General features: G+C 35.6%; 1 protein-coding gene across 1 annotated transcript; it reads right to left on the bottom strand.

The window, feature by feature from the left end:
- Nucleotides 1–758: 758 nt before the first annotated feature.
- Nucleotides 759–11,122, bottom strand: LOC123874112 (zinc finger-containing ubiquitin peptidase 1-like). Its single transcript, XM_045919300.1, has 16 exons — nucleotides 10,978–11,122; nucleotides 9,527–9,765; nucleotides 8,631–8,968; nucleotides 8,349–8,404; nucleotides 8,154–8,264; nucleotides 7,223–7,546; nucleotides 6,812–6,919; nucleotides 6,498–6,611; nucleotides 5,921–6,092; nucleotides 5,073–5,196; nucleotides 4,464–4,617; nucleotides 3,745–3,836; nucleotides 3,037–3,167; nucleotides 2,039–2,127; nucleotides 1,471–1,611; nucleotides 759–1,121 (listed from the first exon to the last, which is right to left on the bottom strand). The coding sequence occupies exons 2-16, from the start codon at nucleotides 9,757–9,759 to the stop codon at nucleotides 1,086–1,088; spliced, it is 2,223 nt and encodes a 740-aa protein (XP_045775256.1). The 5' UTR covers nucleotides 9,760–9,765; nucleotides 10,978–11,122; the 3' UTR covers nucleotides 759–1,085.
- Between the last annotated feature and the right edge of the window lie 4,414 nt (nucleotides 11,123–15,536).

The raw sequence follows: 15,536 nt of genomic DNA, 5'->3' as shown, positions 1-15,536 counted from the left end.
ACAGCTATTCAAATTTCAAATAGTCCAAAATTTGGAAATTCGTAGCACAATGTTTTCATTATGTAGCACAAAAATTAAAGAACAGCGAAAATGTATGCAAAAATATATACTTAAATATATTTTTTGCAATGACACGAAATATTTCTAAATATCTACTTAAAATTATTAAGTTTTTCGAGCAATTTTTTTTGTTGATATAAGTATTGTAAATAAAGGTCATTGTGATAATAATTATAATAAATAGGTGGGATGTTTATAAATAGAATTAATTTAACTATTAAAATTTAATTAATTAATTAATGATTAAAGGAAATTGACAAACACATTAAATACAGTAATTGACAAAACATATTGTTGAGGTAGAATTAAAGTTAAATGAGACGTTATTATTGTTTAATAAACTAAAGACTAGATTTTTTATTTTTTAACTAGAGAATCAGTTAAGAACTAGTGCTGTCGTAAATAGAATATAAATATTTATAAGGTCAAATATTAATTATGGAAGCGTAAAACTCAATCTATGCAAAACATTAATTGTATAAAATAAAAATATAACCAATTTATATTATTCTTAAAATATTAAATAAAAATGTTTGTTGTACTTAATGTCATTAAAATAAAAACGAATTTCAAAAAAGATAATTATATTGTACAAAAATCAAAATCATTCCTGATTATTTTTTGAATACGTAAGGATTTTTGTAATATATAATCGATTTTCATACAATGAAAAAAATGGTAAAAATATTTAAGACATTTTAATTAAAAAAGGATTGGCTTTTTTATTCCATTTCGAACTTTTTGGAGAACCTTGAAAAGTTGAATTTTTTTGTTTTACAATGAAACGAATTAAAAAAATATATCTTCGACAACATTAGCCCATTAACAAGAAATGTGTATTCCTAACTAATAAGTAATGACTATTACTAACTATTTTTATTGATGTATAATAGAATGGTTATACAGGGGTAGGTGTTTGAAGCGGTCTGCGGTACCTGTATAATGTATAACTATGTATAATGTATATTGTATAATGAGAGGCTTGCGTGATATAATGTCTGTTTGCACTGGGGGGTCACTCTCCCCTAGGGTATGCGAACTGATTGTAGGACTTTGCTGGCCTGCAAATTAAAACATAGAAATTAAATAAAGTAAAATCCTATTACAATCCATTAGATTATTTCAATGATAGATGATAAAAAAAAAGAATATCCGGCTGAGTTTGTTGTGGGCTCTTTACAGACTTAGGCGCGTTTAGAACCCAAGCTTTAGTTTTAGGTTTACGTAATTAATTTGTCATCACTATGTCGTACAAATCTAACAACTCTGACCATTAAAAGGAGTACAATAGTACCTACTTTGAAAAAATGATTTTGACTTTTTGAAGCTTTTTTTGTTATCAGTATCACTATCACCTGTTTCTGTTTTTGCTAACGTTCTGATTACACCCTGTATAATCGAATAGCGTACCTGATATTCGTTTTCGGACGCCATGACCCCGTTGACACATAACAGCTGGTACTGCTTGGCGCGCAGCGCGGACGCGCCGCGACGCAACAGTCGCAACGCGGTCGCGCTGCTGGACGCGCTGCCGCATACCACTTGCCGCACCTGGACGATACAAATACATTGAAGTCAAATGAATGAAGGTATATACTTTTATTGTATTGTACACCACAGAATTGGTACAGAAATTAATTAATCGTGGTATGTACCCGTTATTTTCTTATTTAAACTTGTACAGTGTACATGACATTTTTGTTACATTCAGTGCCACAAAAACCATAGCCGGTTTTACCGGGCACTGCGTTAACTTATTAAAGTTATATAATAAAACTATAAAAACCAGCATAATGACAAACTGATAAGGCTATACAGGTTGCTCCAAAGAATATCTATACTATACTAAAGAGTGCAATCTAAAGTTGCAACGTGAAGGTTCGTGCAGATCATAGACTACGAATTGGATAAACATCTTTATTAAATTGTCTACCTACGTGTTTTGCAAGCACTGTAAGGCCAGAACAGCTTAACATACCTGCGCGGGTGAATGTGAGGGGTCCAACACGAGTAGGGTCGCCTTGCCGTCTTTATGCCGCTCGTAGCCTATTATTGTTCGCGAGTGACCTGAAAACATGAGCAATAAACAGGCTAGATTTTATGGCAATTTTCAGATACAAAAATTGGCGATTAAAAAAACACTGGACTATAATTGCAGCAATCATCATTAACAATTTAATATCATTTAACAATTTCGACCATCAAAAAAAGAGTACAATTGTACCTACTTTGAATAAATGACTTTGACTTTGACAATATAGTCCGTTCACGAAAGGAATAAGACGGGATATAAGTCTTATTGCTGAAAAATCTAGCCCGGCAACTTTTGTAGCCTGTTTACGAGACACTAAAAATATTAATAGCGAGCGTATGAATATTAAAGATAGTGCTAAAAAGTTATCTCGCAGAAAACATAGCCGGCAATGTTTATAGCCCGTTCAGGAATCACGTTATAAACGCGTGAAAAAAAATCAAGACTTGTTATTTGTCGACGAGATAATAATTATATTTTAGCAAGCAGGAGTCAATCTATAAAGTCCGTGTACCTACACATATTACTCCTACTAAATTATTACTATTATTGTAAATATATGTATGGATGTTGGTTACTCTTTCACGCAAAAACTACTAAAAGGATTTGGCTGAGGAATGAAGATAGTTTATACTCTGGATTAACCCATAGGTTACTCTTTATCCCGGAAAATGAATGATTTCCTACGAGATTTTTAAAAACTTGTATCCACGGGAAGGAAGTCGCGGGCATTAGCTAGTATAATATAATATTAAAACATACATTATAGGGTAAAGACACCTTTTTCCGGCACTACCTACTACTTTCCCTGTTTTATTTAAAATCAATCAATTTCATAGGCCTTTCCTCTCTAGGGAGTGGACGCAATGACGCAAACAGGCTGATTGATTTTTGATTCTAATCAATTTCGGGTGATCTTTATCCCAATTTCCAAACAAAGTTACCTTGATGCTGTAGATACAGCGGTGGTTTGAAGGCGTTGGGATCGTTCTGGAAATATCGTAGCACCCAGTCGAACAGCGCGGGGTGACTGCCGTCGCCCGCTGTCGGCTTGTGAAAATCTATTAGCTGACACCTGAATATAAGATAAAAATGTTTTTAAGTTTTTTTTTATAACAGCTATTTTTGATATTTTTTCTCTATTGGAAAAAATAATCCCATCAAAAACATTTCATGTTTTGTTGCCAAGACTCACAAGTTCATAATGAGATATCTAGTAGAGCCAAGTCCCTAGCTGAGCTTGATTTGTGCTGCCCATGGGACCTATCTCAAGTCCAAAGTTTTTTTTTTATTCACTATAGGCAAGCGCTTGACCACAATCACACCTGATTGAAAGTGATGATGTGGTCTAAGATAGGCCGCGTTTACCTAGAAGGTGCCTATTCACTCTTGTTTTAAAGCTACCCGGATTGTAATTGGTAGGAAGTATATATTATTTGCTTGTATGCTCTTAAATGCTTTAAACTGTATCACATTTAAAACAATAAATAACAAATAAGTCTACTTTCAAATTCCAAGTACGTAAATAACGTCTCTTTTAAAAAAGGGCTATGGGAACTTAAAAAAAATTCTAGATTTACGTACACTTGAATTTTTTATCATTGCATGCCTCTACACAGGTAAAACCACTTTGCACCAACTGTAACATTTACCTTATCCTAAGTGAAGACAATACAGTAACAACCTCGCAAGCACCAATCCATTTTCTTGTGTTGTGCAGTTTACAACCCAACTGCTCTGAACCCTGCCGGAAATTATTTACAAAATTATGATTTTGAAATTCAGAATGGGGGTAGATTATACCCTGGATTAACACATAGGCTACTTTTATCCCGGAAAAGCAAAGAGTTTCCCACGGGATTTTCAAAAACCTATATTCACGCGAATGAAGTCGAAGCATCAGCTAGTAGTGAATAAGCGCGAGCGGGACGAGCGCATTTTTTCTATCACTGCCAATTTTTAGGGTTTCCGTACCTCAAAAGGAAAAACGGAAGCCTTATAGGATCACTTTGTTGTCTGTCCGTCCGTCCGTCATGTCTGTCAAGAAAACTTATAGGGTACTTCCCGTTGTCCTAGAATCATGAAATTTGGCAGATAGGCAGGTCCATGGTAGGTCTCATAGAACATGTAAAAATAAACCGAAAACCGTGAATTTGTGGTTACATCACTTAAAAAAAAATTAAACGTGTTTAAATTTTCAAAGTAAGATAACTATACCAAGTGGGGTATCATATGAAAGGGCTTTACTTGTACATTCTAAAACAGATTATGCCAAACAGTTTGTGATTTATCGTGCAAAATTTCGGAAAAAATACCCGAGTACGGAACCCTCAGTGCGCGAGTCTGACTCGCACTTGGCTGGTTTTTTTACCTGTGTGTCGAAGCCGAGTTGCCAGGCCCTTTCGACCAGCAGCTGCAGGCTGGGTATAGAAGGCACGCACTCGCACTCCCTTTCAGTCACTCCACTTAGTAAAGCGGCATAGGGCGGGTGACGCACCAGCGACGATAGCACCATTTGCATGTTCCTACATATGACAACAATACTTCAATATGGCGGAACCTTTTCACAACTGTACTTCAATATGGAGGAACACCGTGACAGCAATACTTCAATATGACGGATCACGTTGACAGCAATACTTCAATATGGCGGAACGCTCTGACCGCAATTAGATTATATTGCAAACATCAAATAGAAAAATAGCATAGATAATTTGCAACAGAGTTTAGGTACTAAAGCTACTTATACCTACTCTAATATGATAACATTTAGAGTTATCGCGCAAGTTTATTTTCTACAAACGGAGTAACCGCCACATCTAACAATAATCTATGTTATCTGTTTGTAATGAAAGTCTCAGTGTCATTTAAAACCCTAGCCTGTGGCTTGGGTACTAAAATTTACGCTTTAATTTTAATTTTCCACTTTGAGCACTTGTTATTTAAATAACTATTTATCTATTTTATTTATTTATGTTACCTGTACCCGCAGCCCCAGCCGCGATCGCCATACGTACTGGCGTAGTGGTCGACGGCACTACAAAGGTAGGTCTTCGCTATGCTCGGGTTTTGAGCATTCAACTGACCTATCCTTTCCAGAATCCCTGCAATAATGTATAGATTACTAGACTGAATTTCATCCATGTGGATTGAAGTTTTAAAATTTCCATGGGAACTCTTTATTTTCTGAATGAAACAGAACAACAATATAACAAGAATGCTGTGATACTCTTCAAGTCTATATCTATGCAAAAAATCGCGTCGATCCGTTGTGAGTTCTGCATAATGTTCTCAAAAGAGTGTGAAGTCTGCCAACTTGCACTTGGTCAGTGAGGTGAAGTAGACTCCACTTAGACTAGGCGGGGGACGCGCTAGCTCAGTGTCTAACACTGAATGATAGCCATTGAGCTATTGGTTGGTTCTACATTGCTGCTTCACTGAGTGTTAATAAAATTATCTTTGTAGAAAATCTTTAATGGATTAAAAATAAATGTCAAATGAGCTTGGGAGTTAGCGAATCACCCACCTGGTCTAAGAGGAGATCCGTGGTCTAAGAGGAGATCCGTGGTCTAAGAGGAGATCTGTGGTCTAAGAGGAGATCTGTGGTCTAAGAGGAGATCTGTGGTCTAAGAGGAGATCTGTGGTCTAAGAGGAGATTTGTGGTCTAAGAGATCTGTGGTCTAAGAGGAGATCTGTGGTCTGAGAAGGGTTCAGACCACACTTCACCACGCTGCCCAAGTTAGCAAATTGGTAGGCAGATCTCAAATTAGATTGTTTAGTGGGCCGGTGATAAGTTTAGATGATGATTATAATAGTGATTAATCATACCATTAGTCCTAGAGCACCCCGCGTCGAGGCCTTGGGCGGAGGCCTTTTTGAGCCCTACGCTGCGCTCATAGTAGCCGGCCACGGACAGGGCTCCGCTGTATACGGCACGCTTTAGGCTGCTGGCTGCGCGACTAGTATATCCTTCTTCATCTTCCTCCATACCATATTGCGCCTAGAATGACAATGAATACAATTTACTTTTAAGAGTCTTTCAATAGTGTTTATACTCCATGGTCTTTGAACAGGGTATGTTACCAGTGGATGATATGAAGATATGTGGATTCTCATAAGAAAGCTTACAAACGCTCAGTAGGTGATGGAGAGAGCTATGCTTGGAGTTTCTCTATGTGAGAAAATCAGAAATGTGGAGTTCTGTAGTTTTTTTTACAGAAGAATCAGAGTAACAAATAAGGAAAGGAGTTAAATGGGTTGTTTGAAAGATATCACTGTTGATAAAGTCATCCTTTGTTTATAAGTCTATCCTAGTTTTTATTTCTTTGTCATAGTATTAAGCAATAAATATGTTTAAATAAATAAATAAAGGGGTTGGTGTAGGTCAGCTTATTATTTATCATACCCTCAGCAGCTGGAACTCATGCTCCTCCCGGTTCCTCTGCGCCTCTCGTTCAGCCGCCGTGAGCGCCGCGCCGCCGTCCTCACCCCTCTCGAAGTGCTCATCTATGTGCTGTATCTGCAAATCAATGAGAGTATTTATATATTTTTATTTATAATTATTGTAAACTGAAAACTTGTTTGTTCTTCTCGGTAGGAATGGCATTCTAAACTAGTGGCAAATTCTTTCCATTCGACAATTCAAAAGCGCTTGTTTTCTATTAAATGGAAATTATATTTTATTTTCTAAGCATTTTGAAAAATTAATTATAAATTCACCAGTTCATTCTGCGAGAGTGGTAAAGGCTGACAACACACTGGACAGTTGCTGACTGGACTCTCCTCCATCATCACTACATCATCACACGAGGCATTGTCTGTCTGGTCCTACAAAATTAGAATTAAATTAATACTATATTGAATCCTATAACTAATGTTACAAATATATAAGTGTGTCTGTCTGCCTGTTACATTTTCACAACTCATCTGTTAAACCAATTTTGACATTTGGCACAGAAATAGCTTACACCCCATATATGGACATAAGCTTCTTTTTATCCCAGAAAATCAAAGAGTTCCCATGGGATTTTAAAGTCTTAATCTATATGGATGAAACTACTGATTTCATTTAGTCAACAATAAAAATTTTACTGGTTTTATAGTTAAAAACTTAATAGAAAAGAAACTAACCGATTTCTGAGGACTCAATATATCCCGATGCTCAACATTAACATGTACTTCCACATCAGATCCATTAGCAAACTCCCTTTCACAAATAGGACACTGGAACTTCGACCCGTGAGGTCCCGGGGATAAAGCCATCGCACTCAACGCCAACGTAGGGTTCTCCAGCGTCAGGGTCGCGTTACTAAGTCCTAGGGTCACGTTCTCCGTGATATTGGAGTTACTGTTAGCGTTGGCTATCACAGAAGGGGAAGTGAGGTCGAAATGCGCCCGGTTTATATGCTCTTCTAACTTTCGCGGACATGTTGATGTGAATACGCACAGGAGGCACTGCAATTTAATTGGTTTTGTTGTATTTCAGCGCAAATTTACTACAGTAAATTAATTACTGGTAATATTTGGAGTAAAGTATGATTTGTAAGTAAAAAAACTCATAATATAATTTTGGCGCCATAAGATAAGCCGAATCGAATTTAAACAAACAATAACATGTCACTGTCAATTTGGCAAAAGTCATCTGTCAATTTTTATAGATTATAAAAATGTCCATAAAGCTTAGGTAAAGCTTAACACACATTCTGCAAATTTTTAGTTAGCTATCTTGTCATTAAATTAGTCGTGTAATTGACTAAAATGGAACAAATTATTATAATTAGTTATTTTTCATATAAATATTACATGCGAAATGTGTCTTCCTGTCTGTGTGTTTGCCTGTCTGCATATTATCTTATTTTTGACTCCACCTCTGAACTAATATTGATGAAATTTTTTAAAGAGATAGATTGTATTTCAGAGGCAGACAAGCTGCTTAAATTTCATTGTGTTGAAAAATCAATAGTTCCCAAGAGTTTTATATAAAAACACGGGCATTAGCTGCCAATACTTAATAATATGTGATAAGTATTTCACTTAAAGTGTTTTATCTAATAGGTTTTACCTGTACTGTAGGGCTAGGAGTTGGAGCAGATTTTTTGGGTGTATTAGATTTAAGTTTAAGTGCTAGTTGTGATCTAAGTGGAGAACCTTGACCTGCACTTGCCATTATCAACTGCAAAAAAACATTAATTGATTAAATAATCATAATATTAGGTACTTTTTTTATAAATTTTATTAAAAACGAACAGGATATTACCTTATTCTTATTTGGAGAATTGTCATTACTATTATGGTTTGAGCTTGAATGAATACCTACAAAAAAAATTGTAGGTGTATTATAAAATCATAAATCAATATTATAGATATGAAAGCTAATAGAATTAGCCGTTATGTATCAAGTAAATTAAACAAAACTACAAAATAAAAATATTATTTTAACGAATAGGTAGGAACTCCTAGAATTTCATAGACAAATAATTAAATGGAGTTGAAACGATGTCAATACACAGTAATTTAGGTATGTATGCATCGCAAGCACCTTTTTTATCATGCCCATTAAAAACGCTCATTCCATCACGCTCCATGGAATTCTCCTTACTGCAGTTCTTTTTTGGTATAACACCATTATTGATATGAATATTCTTCACTCCATTAGTAAGATTGATGTTCTTAGGTGACCTCGAGAACTTCTCGTCGTCTCTTTCGCTCTTATTGTGATAATTATTATCTTTCTCTTGAAAACCATTGTAATAGGAGTTTTTAGATATGGCACCGTTGTGGTATGATGACGTGGTGTCTGGACTGTGCCAGCCATTTATTGATCCGGGTGTATTGTAGCTACAACTGTCCGTTGTCATTTTAGAGTCATCATCAAAGCTGTAACGACATGTGGAACTTGAAAGAAAAGTATAGACATAAGCAATAATATTATATCAGTTCAAGTAGGTATTAATAAAAAAGGGTTTTTAAATATAACAAAAACACATTCCAGATAATATATTTCTAGGATTTTGTGCCCAAAGGATGTCGACGGGACTAAGACTCCGTTGCCCATCCATCTCCTATCCATTTGTCTGTCTGTCAGCGGGTTGTGTCTCATGAACCGTACTAATAGGTAAAGATTTGAAATTCTCACAGAGAAATTTTTTGAAAATTTCTATTACCGTTATCACAAAAAATATAAATGAAAATTATTTAATAAATATAAATAAAACAGGAAACGGTTTTTTTACAATACGTGACTAGTCTAACATTACATTTATGGACATAAAGTAGGTAGCAAAGAGTAGTTAGATATATTCACTATTTACTAGGTATTAGTGGTTTTAGTAGGTATGTAGTTAAGTTCAGCATGCATAAAAATCTGAATAATGAATAACAGTAATTAGCTCATTTAAACGTTACTACCAAAATAAAATTATACACTATTTTTACCTTGGACTTTGATCGTCTATAAAAGCCATTAATTCCCTTTCCGGTGTTAAATAGTGCAAATGAGCCCTTTGTACATGGCCAACCAACTGTGGCTGAGGAACAGTGCAGTCACAGAAGGGGCAATCTGGACGACCTGCCACGTGGGCTTCTAGTGTGTGGGACCTCATACCCTCGTCCGTGAGGCCTTCCGCACCACATAGCTCACAGGTATACGGAAACGGGCTACTCGACATGATTTGCTACAAAAACAGAAAAGTTTGTTTCTGAATTTAGGTACATTTACAAAAGTAGTTTTAATAATTAAAAAAAAAGAAGTCATCACTACAGGCACACGTTTGACCTCGATCACACATGATGGGAAGTTGTGTGGAATTGGTGTTAATGTGGAAGATGTGGCCTATGATTGCCTAGAAAATGTACCCGGATTATAATTGGTAGGAAGGACTGATCTGGGAAAAGTATTCCAAAACCTAAATATACCTAGGTATAAGGAATGATGATGCAAAGCAAAAAAAAAATGTTTTGAATACAGTTTTTGTTTTTGATGAAAATCAAATACGCACCTATAAATAAATACTAAGTACCTACTTTAACTTCTAGAATGTACTCGTATTTTATGTCCCATATTTTTTCATAGCAAATAAATTAGTAAAGTTTATATGTATACGAGTAAAATCAAACTGTAGTAACTAACCATATAAAGTTTTGCTGTCCTTGACCGAATTCTACTTATTTGAAGAAACGCTAGTCAAAGAAACGCTGCAACACGTAGAAATTAAGTATTTATGATTTTCAAGCAGACAACGTGTGCGCTTGTCTTAAAATTTTTGTAGAGAACCATAGATAAGATTAAGTTTTGGACGATAACTGCGCTAAAATTTAAATTTAAAATACCTAGTGGTCCAGTTCGCGATTCGACCGATTTATTTAAAAAAGTAATAAGACAACCTTGAGAAACCTAGAAATTACTTTTTTTCAAGCTTGGTGCGTCTTTCTATTCCTGTTGATAGAATCTTCGTACATTCCATATTATCGACTATACCCACTCAACAATTTTATTGACCAAACGACCAATAGTAAGTTATAATAAAATGTTTATCCAGTCCTAACTTTAAATTTAGGTATCGGAAAATGGTATTCAGCACAATTACTGCATTTTAAAAACTGTATCCATAATACCTACTCAATTCAAGCGCTGCTGGCAGTCACACAATATATTTAATTGATGTCTTACATAAAAAGTTCGCATAGAAACGATTCACAACATTGAATTGGGGTAAAGTGTCAAATCGATAAAATTACCGCAGTTTTGTTTTCATACAATATCAAGCACTTTAATAAATAATATTTTTTAAAACAAAATCCTATTCTTTCTGGACGTATTAAAAAATATTTCCCTTTTTTTAAAAAATAGAACGCATTTTTTATTTTTCATTCACTAAAATACTCACGTTTTTTTATTGTCAGGTTTTAGCGGGAAAGCTCGACGCTTCCTGTTCACGACACTACCTAATTGGTTCGATACTATTATTATAATTGGTTTGCTGTAACATTTTCAAACATTAAAATAATAAATTATATTATGTAGACTTCAGGTTGTGGACTAGCGCCATTCATGAATTTCAGAGACGTTGAAAAAAAAGGAAAGCGTTACGCATGCGTGAATCGCAAGTATAGACTGCAGCGCACCTAGCGGCGATTGTTGGGAACATGGAAAATTGTACTGGAGAAAAATTTAAAATTCGATATTTAAAATTTGTTTTGCATTTCTTCAGTTTTCTACTAAACTTGGACAAAACTTAAAAACAAAGAAGGCAAATATACCTTTTTTTTTATACAACTTAGTCGGTCTAAGTAGTAAATTATGCCCTCTATCCTTAACTCAAAGAATTTTCTCACATTTTTGTAACACCGAAATGCTGCAAGAGGTTTCAACGAGGGGTTTCCCGTAATTCTATAGCTTTGCAACCAACAAATCAGTATGTTTTCAAATCGAATTTAAAGATGGTGTTGGGAAATAGGTAGTTAAAAAGTAAGTAAGACTTATTTAAGTTTTCACAGAAGTGCGTTAGAGTAATCACACATGTAAAGTAACGTACGGCAAAAAGCAAGTACGTACCATTCATTTAAGTATAGACTTTTATGAATACTTACGTAATGGGTACTTTCACATCTTTGCTTGCAATACACCCACAATTCAGTTTCAGATTCAGTTCGTAAAACGTGAATTTTCTGCGCTTGATTTGAATGCATCCATTGTTACAAAAAAAATTGGTTGACTGTAAAGTCGGTTTACTGAAGATAGTTGAACGTGACAACAAAGGCCGATTGTGCTTCTTTGTCGCTCGTTCCGCGCTCTCGCTTGCACTTCAAGCCTTACATGGAACGCCTCAGAGCGAGGTAACGCCGCATGAGTCATGTTTTTTCGTGCGTGCAGCCAGCTCTATCGAATTATAAGACGTTGTCACGTCAAAACATTAGTTCACAGTTTAGATTTTAGACTGTAGCTCGTTAGAAATCAAAATCTAGCCGAAACCTCGACTTGGAGAGCCCTTGTACCTACCTATAGTGACGGACGTCACTAATAAGCCACTATAGGTCTTGCTAACCTCAAGTGGATACACCAAGAGTTCTGCCGTCGTAGTTTGGACACCAATTTTTTTGCACAATCATCAACTTTTCGGAGTTTTGTCAGTTTTAAGCAATTAAATATCTCTCAGACACGCACGTTTCCTCACGATATTTTCCTGCGCCGTTAGAGCAAGTGATATTTGAAAGCTTACATTAATAGCTTAGAACTGTGCTTAGAACTTAAAAGTTGTGCATGTCTGGGATCGAATCCCGGACCTCATGACCTGTTCATGAGGACGTTTTATCCACTAGGCTATCACCGGCCACCGCCTTTCCTGTTTGGTGACCCGACTTAGGTTACTTCTACCTATATTTTAGAAAGATTATTCTAGAGATTATTTTAGAGAGATTATTTTACCTATAATATTTCAATGCAAAGGTAAACGGGCACTTTAGTATGGAAACCATACCTGAGGCGCGGCGCGGATACAAACGAAATTAACAGTAGGTAAATAGGTATGTATTGAAATACGGCTCAGATCTTCAATGACATAGGTCACGTTGTTGTGGGTCATGGGAATCACGAAAAAGTTCAAATAATTTTCGTACCATGAAAGAAAATCCTATTGATTTAATACTCTTTTGACTGTTTAATAACTTTTTTCCCCCCATCGATTTTGAATCAAATATTTATGTAAGTACATAGAGCAAGGTTACAAATTACAATATTATCTTTGATTTCTAACATTTTGGTTTATGGGCGCAAACCGGGTCAGTTATTCCCGACTATATTAGGTAAGTATACCTATATTTTAAAACAAAATTATTTTTACATATAACATAAATAGTACATGGTAGTGTACATATAAGTCTAGATTAGTAAAGCTGAATACACTCAATACCGTATCGAAAAGTTGGAATGACATAACATGTAGAATGTACATAGATACATTGTACATACAATGTTAGCATATTGGTAACAATGCACCGTTTCATATTTCGATATGAGCGGGTGGTGGCCATGTAGTCACCCGTCCCGAATTACTTTTGTTCTGATATGCGCGCATTTATCCCTGAATCGGTTGTGTGCGGTGACCACGATTTTTATTTGAAAAAAATGAACAAATATTCACTGTGTCGTGGGTACTTAATAACTTGTACTCGAGTTGGTGAATTGATGAATACCAACAAGACAACAAGATATAGAATTAAAATAGGAGCGCGAGCGCAGCGAGTGCAATTTTTTTTTGTTTAATACAGATAAAAAATTGAAAGATAACCGAGCTCAGCCATGACAAACTTTTGTGTTTTAAAGCATGCTCTACTATTCTCATGTTTTTAATCCCGGAAAAACAGAGTGTCCAGGGAATTTTCAAAAACGTAAACCCATGCGGATGAAGTTCCGAATTTGAAAATTTTGACATGTTTAAAAAAATCCTTATTAATATTAGTGAAAGACCTTTTCAGGGCCCATCTTCTTAGCCATAATTTGGTACCAAAATCAGGTTACCCAATGGGGGTTTTTAAAATCGAAATCAAGGTGAAAGACGTTCCGGGTATCAACTAGAAAAAAGAACAAAGACTTTTGAAAGACAAAAGTACGTGCGAAGCGAGGGCAATTTAAAAAAAAATATGTATTTACAAAAATGATTGATTTCGGGGGAATTTTGGATTTTGTAACACCCCCTTGTATGTATGTATGAGTTAGGCCCTCGTATTTAAATATCCACTTCCAAGTTAACGGACTCATATCCAGAAAAGTAGGTATTACATATTATTAAGGGTAAGTATACCTTGCTTCTCACAAAAGGTGGTGTGTTAAAGGGGTCGATGATTATTATTATTTGTCCATAACCGTAGAGTCCTTTATATTCGGCAAATGTGTAGTATAACATTAGTTAGCAATGTCCTTACATCTCATAGAAGAAGGTGTTCCTACATTAGATGATTATTTGCTGGGCCGGATGAGTCCTGAAGGCCCCGTATCTGTGATAGCGTGGATTCAGTCCTGATGTTACATTTGCTTATTCTTACTCAGCGAATCATTGTATGTAGGTACATATTTAAAGTAGGAACCTACTATCTTCCTTGTGTATTTCCGTGTTGAAATTGGAAACCTTGGGTTGCTATAGTAAGATAAGGTGATTGATGTCGGAAGTACAATCTACTCGACCAGTACAAACATTTACGGCAAAACCCATTGATTGTATTGATATATTTACTGGGTGTAACCAGAACTCTAGCAAAAACTTAGCGTTAATATATTTTACTACCTTAAAACAATCCAATGCTAATAACAATTTGCCTTATCTTGTAGTTTTAGTGATTTAGTACTTTTCAAATCCGCATTGTATAGCGTGCAAAACTCGGGTCAGTACCCCACCTAAGCTATCTAAAGGATTTTTGAAAATTTAACCCCTAAGGGGGTTCAATATGTATTTTTGGAAATTCTAAGGGTAAGAAAAAGAGGGAAAAGGGCATATGCACATAGTACCTTCTACTAGGCTATACAAAAAGTGATCCAGGCTACACGGGATTTTAAAGTACCTAATTCCACGCGTGCGTAGACGCGGGCAAAAGCTAGTCTCCCCATAAAATAAAAGCTGCCTCTCTTGGCGCTACATCACTTACATCTTAGTCATAAATCACATCCTCTGAATATTTTTATATGGAGGAATATAATGCAGCTAATTTCACAGTGCCATAATCTTACATTATGTGCCTTGAAATGAAAAATTCATCTCAAAATGACGGGGTTATAAAATAACAAGACGTGAACAAATGGAGATGACTCTTATTTGAAATTACTTTTTATTTTACCTTAGCTGACTTAAAATATGGCTTAGAAGATATAGTAGGGTACCCGCAAAAAATGTTTACAGATTTAAAAATAAAAAAAAACAATTACCTTATTATTTTATTTTATTTTATCGATTACAAGTTAGCCCTTGACTGCGACTTCACCTGATGGTAAGTGATGACGCAGTCTAAGATGGATGCAGGATGCAGGCTTGGCTTGGAAGGGGTATGGCAGCTTTATTTAACCCATACCTACCCCTGATCGGTTTCTACTTTTTACGCGGCACCGTGCTTGCTGGAAGCTTGCACTTGGCGGCAAGATGGTAACTAGCCACGGCCGAAGTCTATCACTAGAAAACATGTGCGATTCAGGCGCGCACACCGAGGTTATCGTAGATACCTTGAAAAGATAAGTAGGTATTTATAATTCATGGGTGAAATGTTAATTAAAATTATTCGACCGGGAAGTGCGGGATAGGTTTTGATGATGATGGTCAGTGAGTGGGGGTTTTGAATGAAAATGCATTTTGAAAACTGCAACTTTTTATTGAGATAAACTAGAAACTTGTTACAACAATTAGAGGTTACAACAAAACTATTGAGGAATATTCAATACCAACTTGATACCACAATATCTGGG

This window comes from Maniola jurtina, chromosome 17 (assembly GCF_905333055.1).
Source record: "Maniola jurtina chromosome 17, ilManJurt1.1, whole genome shotgun sequence".
Lineage (NCBI taxonomy): Eukaryota > Metazoa > Arthropoda > Insecta > Lepidoptera > Nymphalidae > Maniola > Maniola jurtina.
This window is presented reverse-complemented; position numbering and strand designations above follow the sequence as displayed.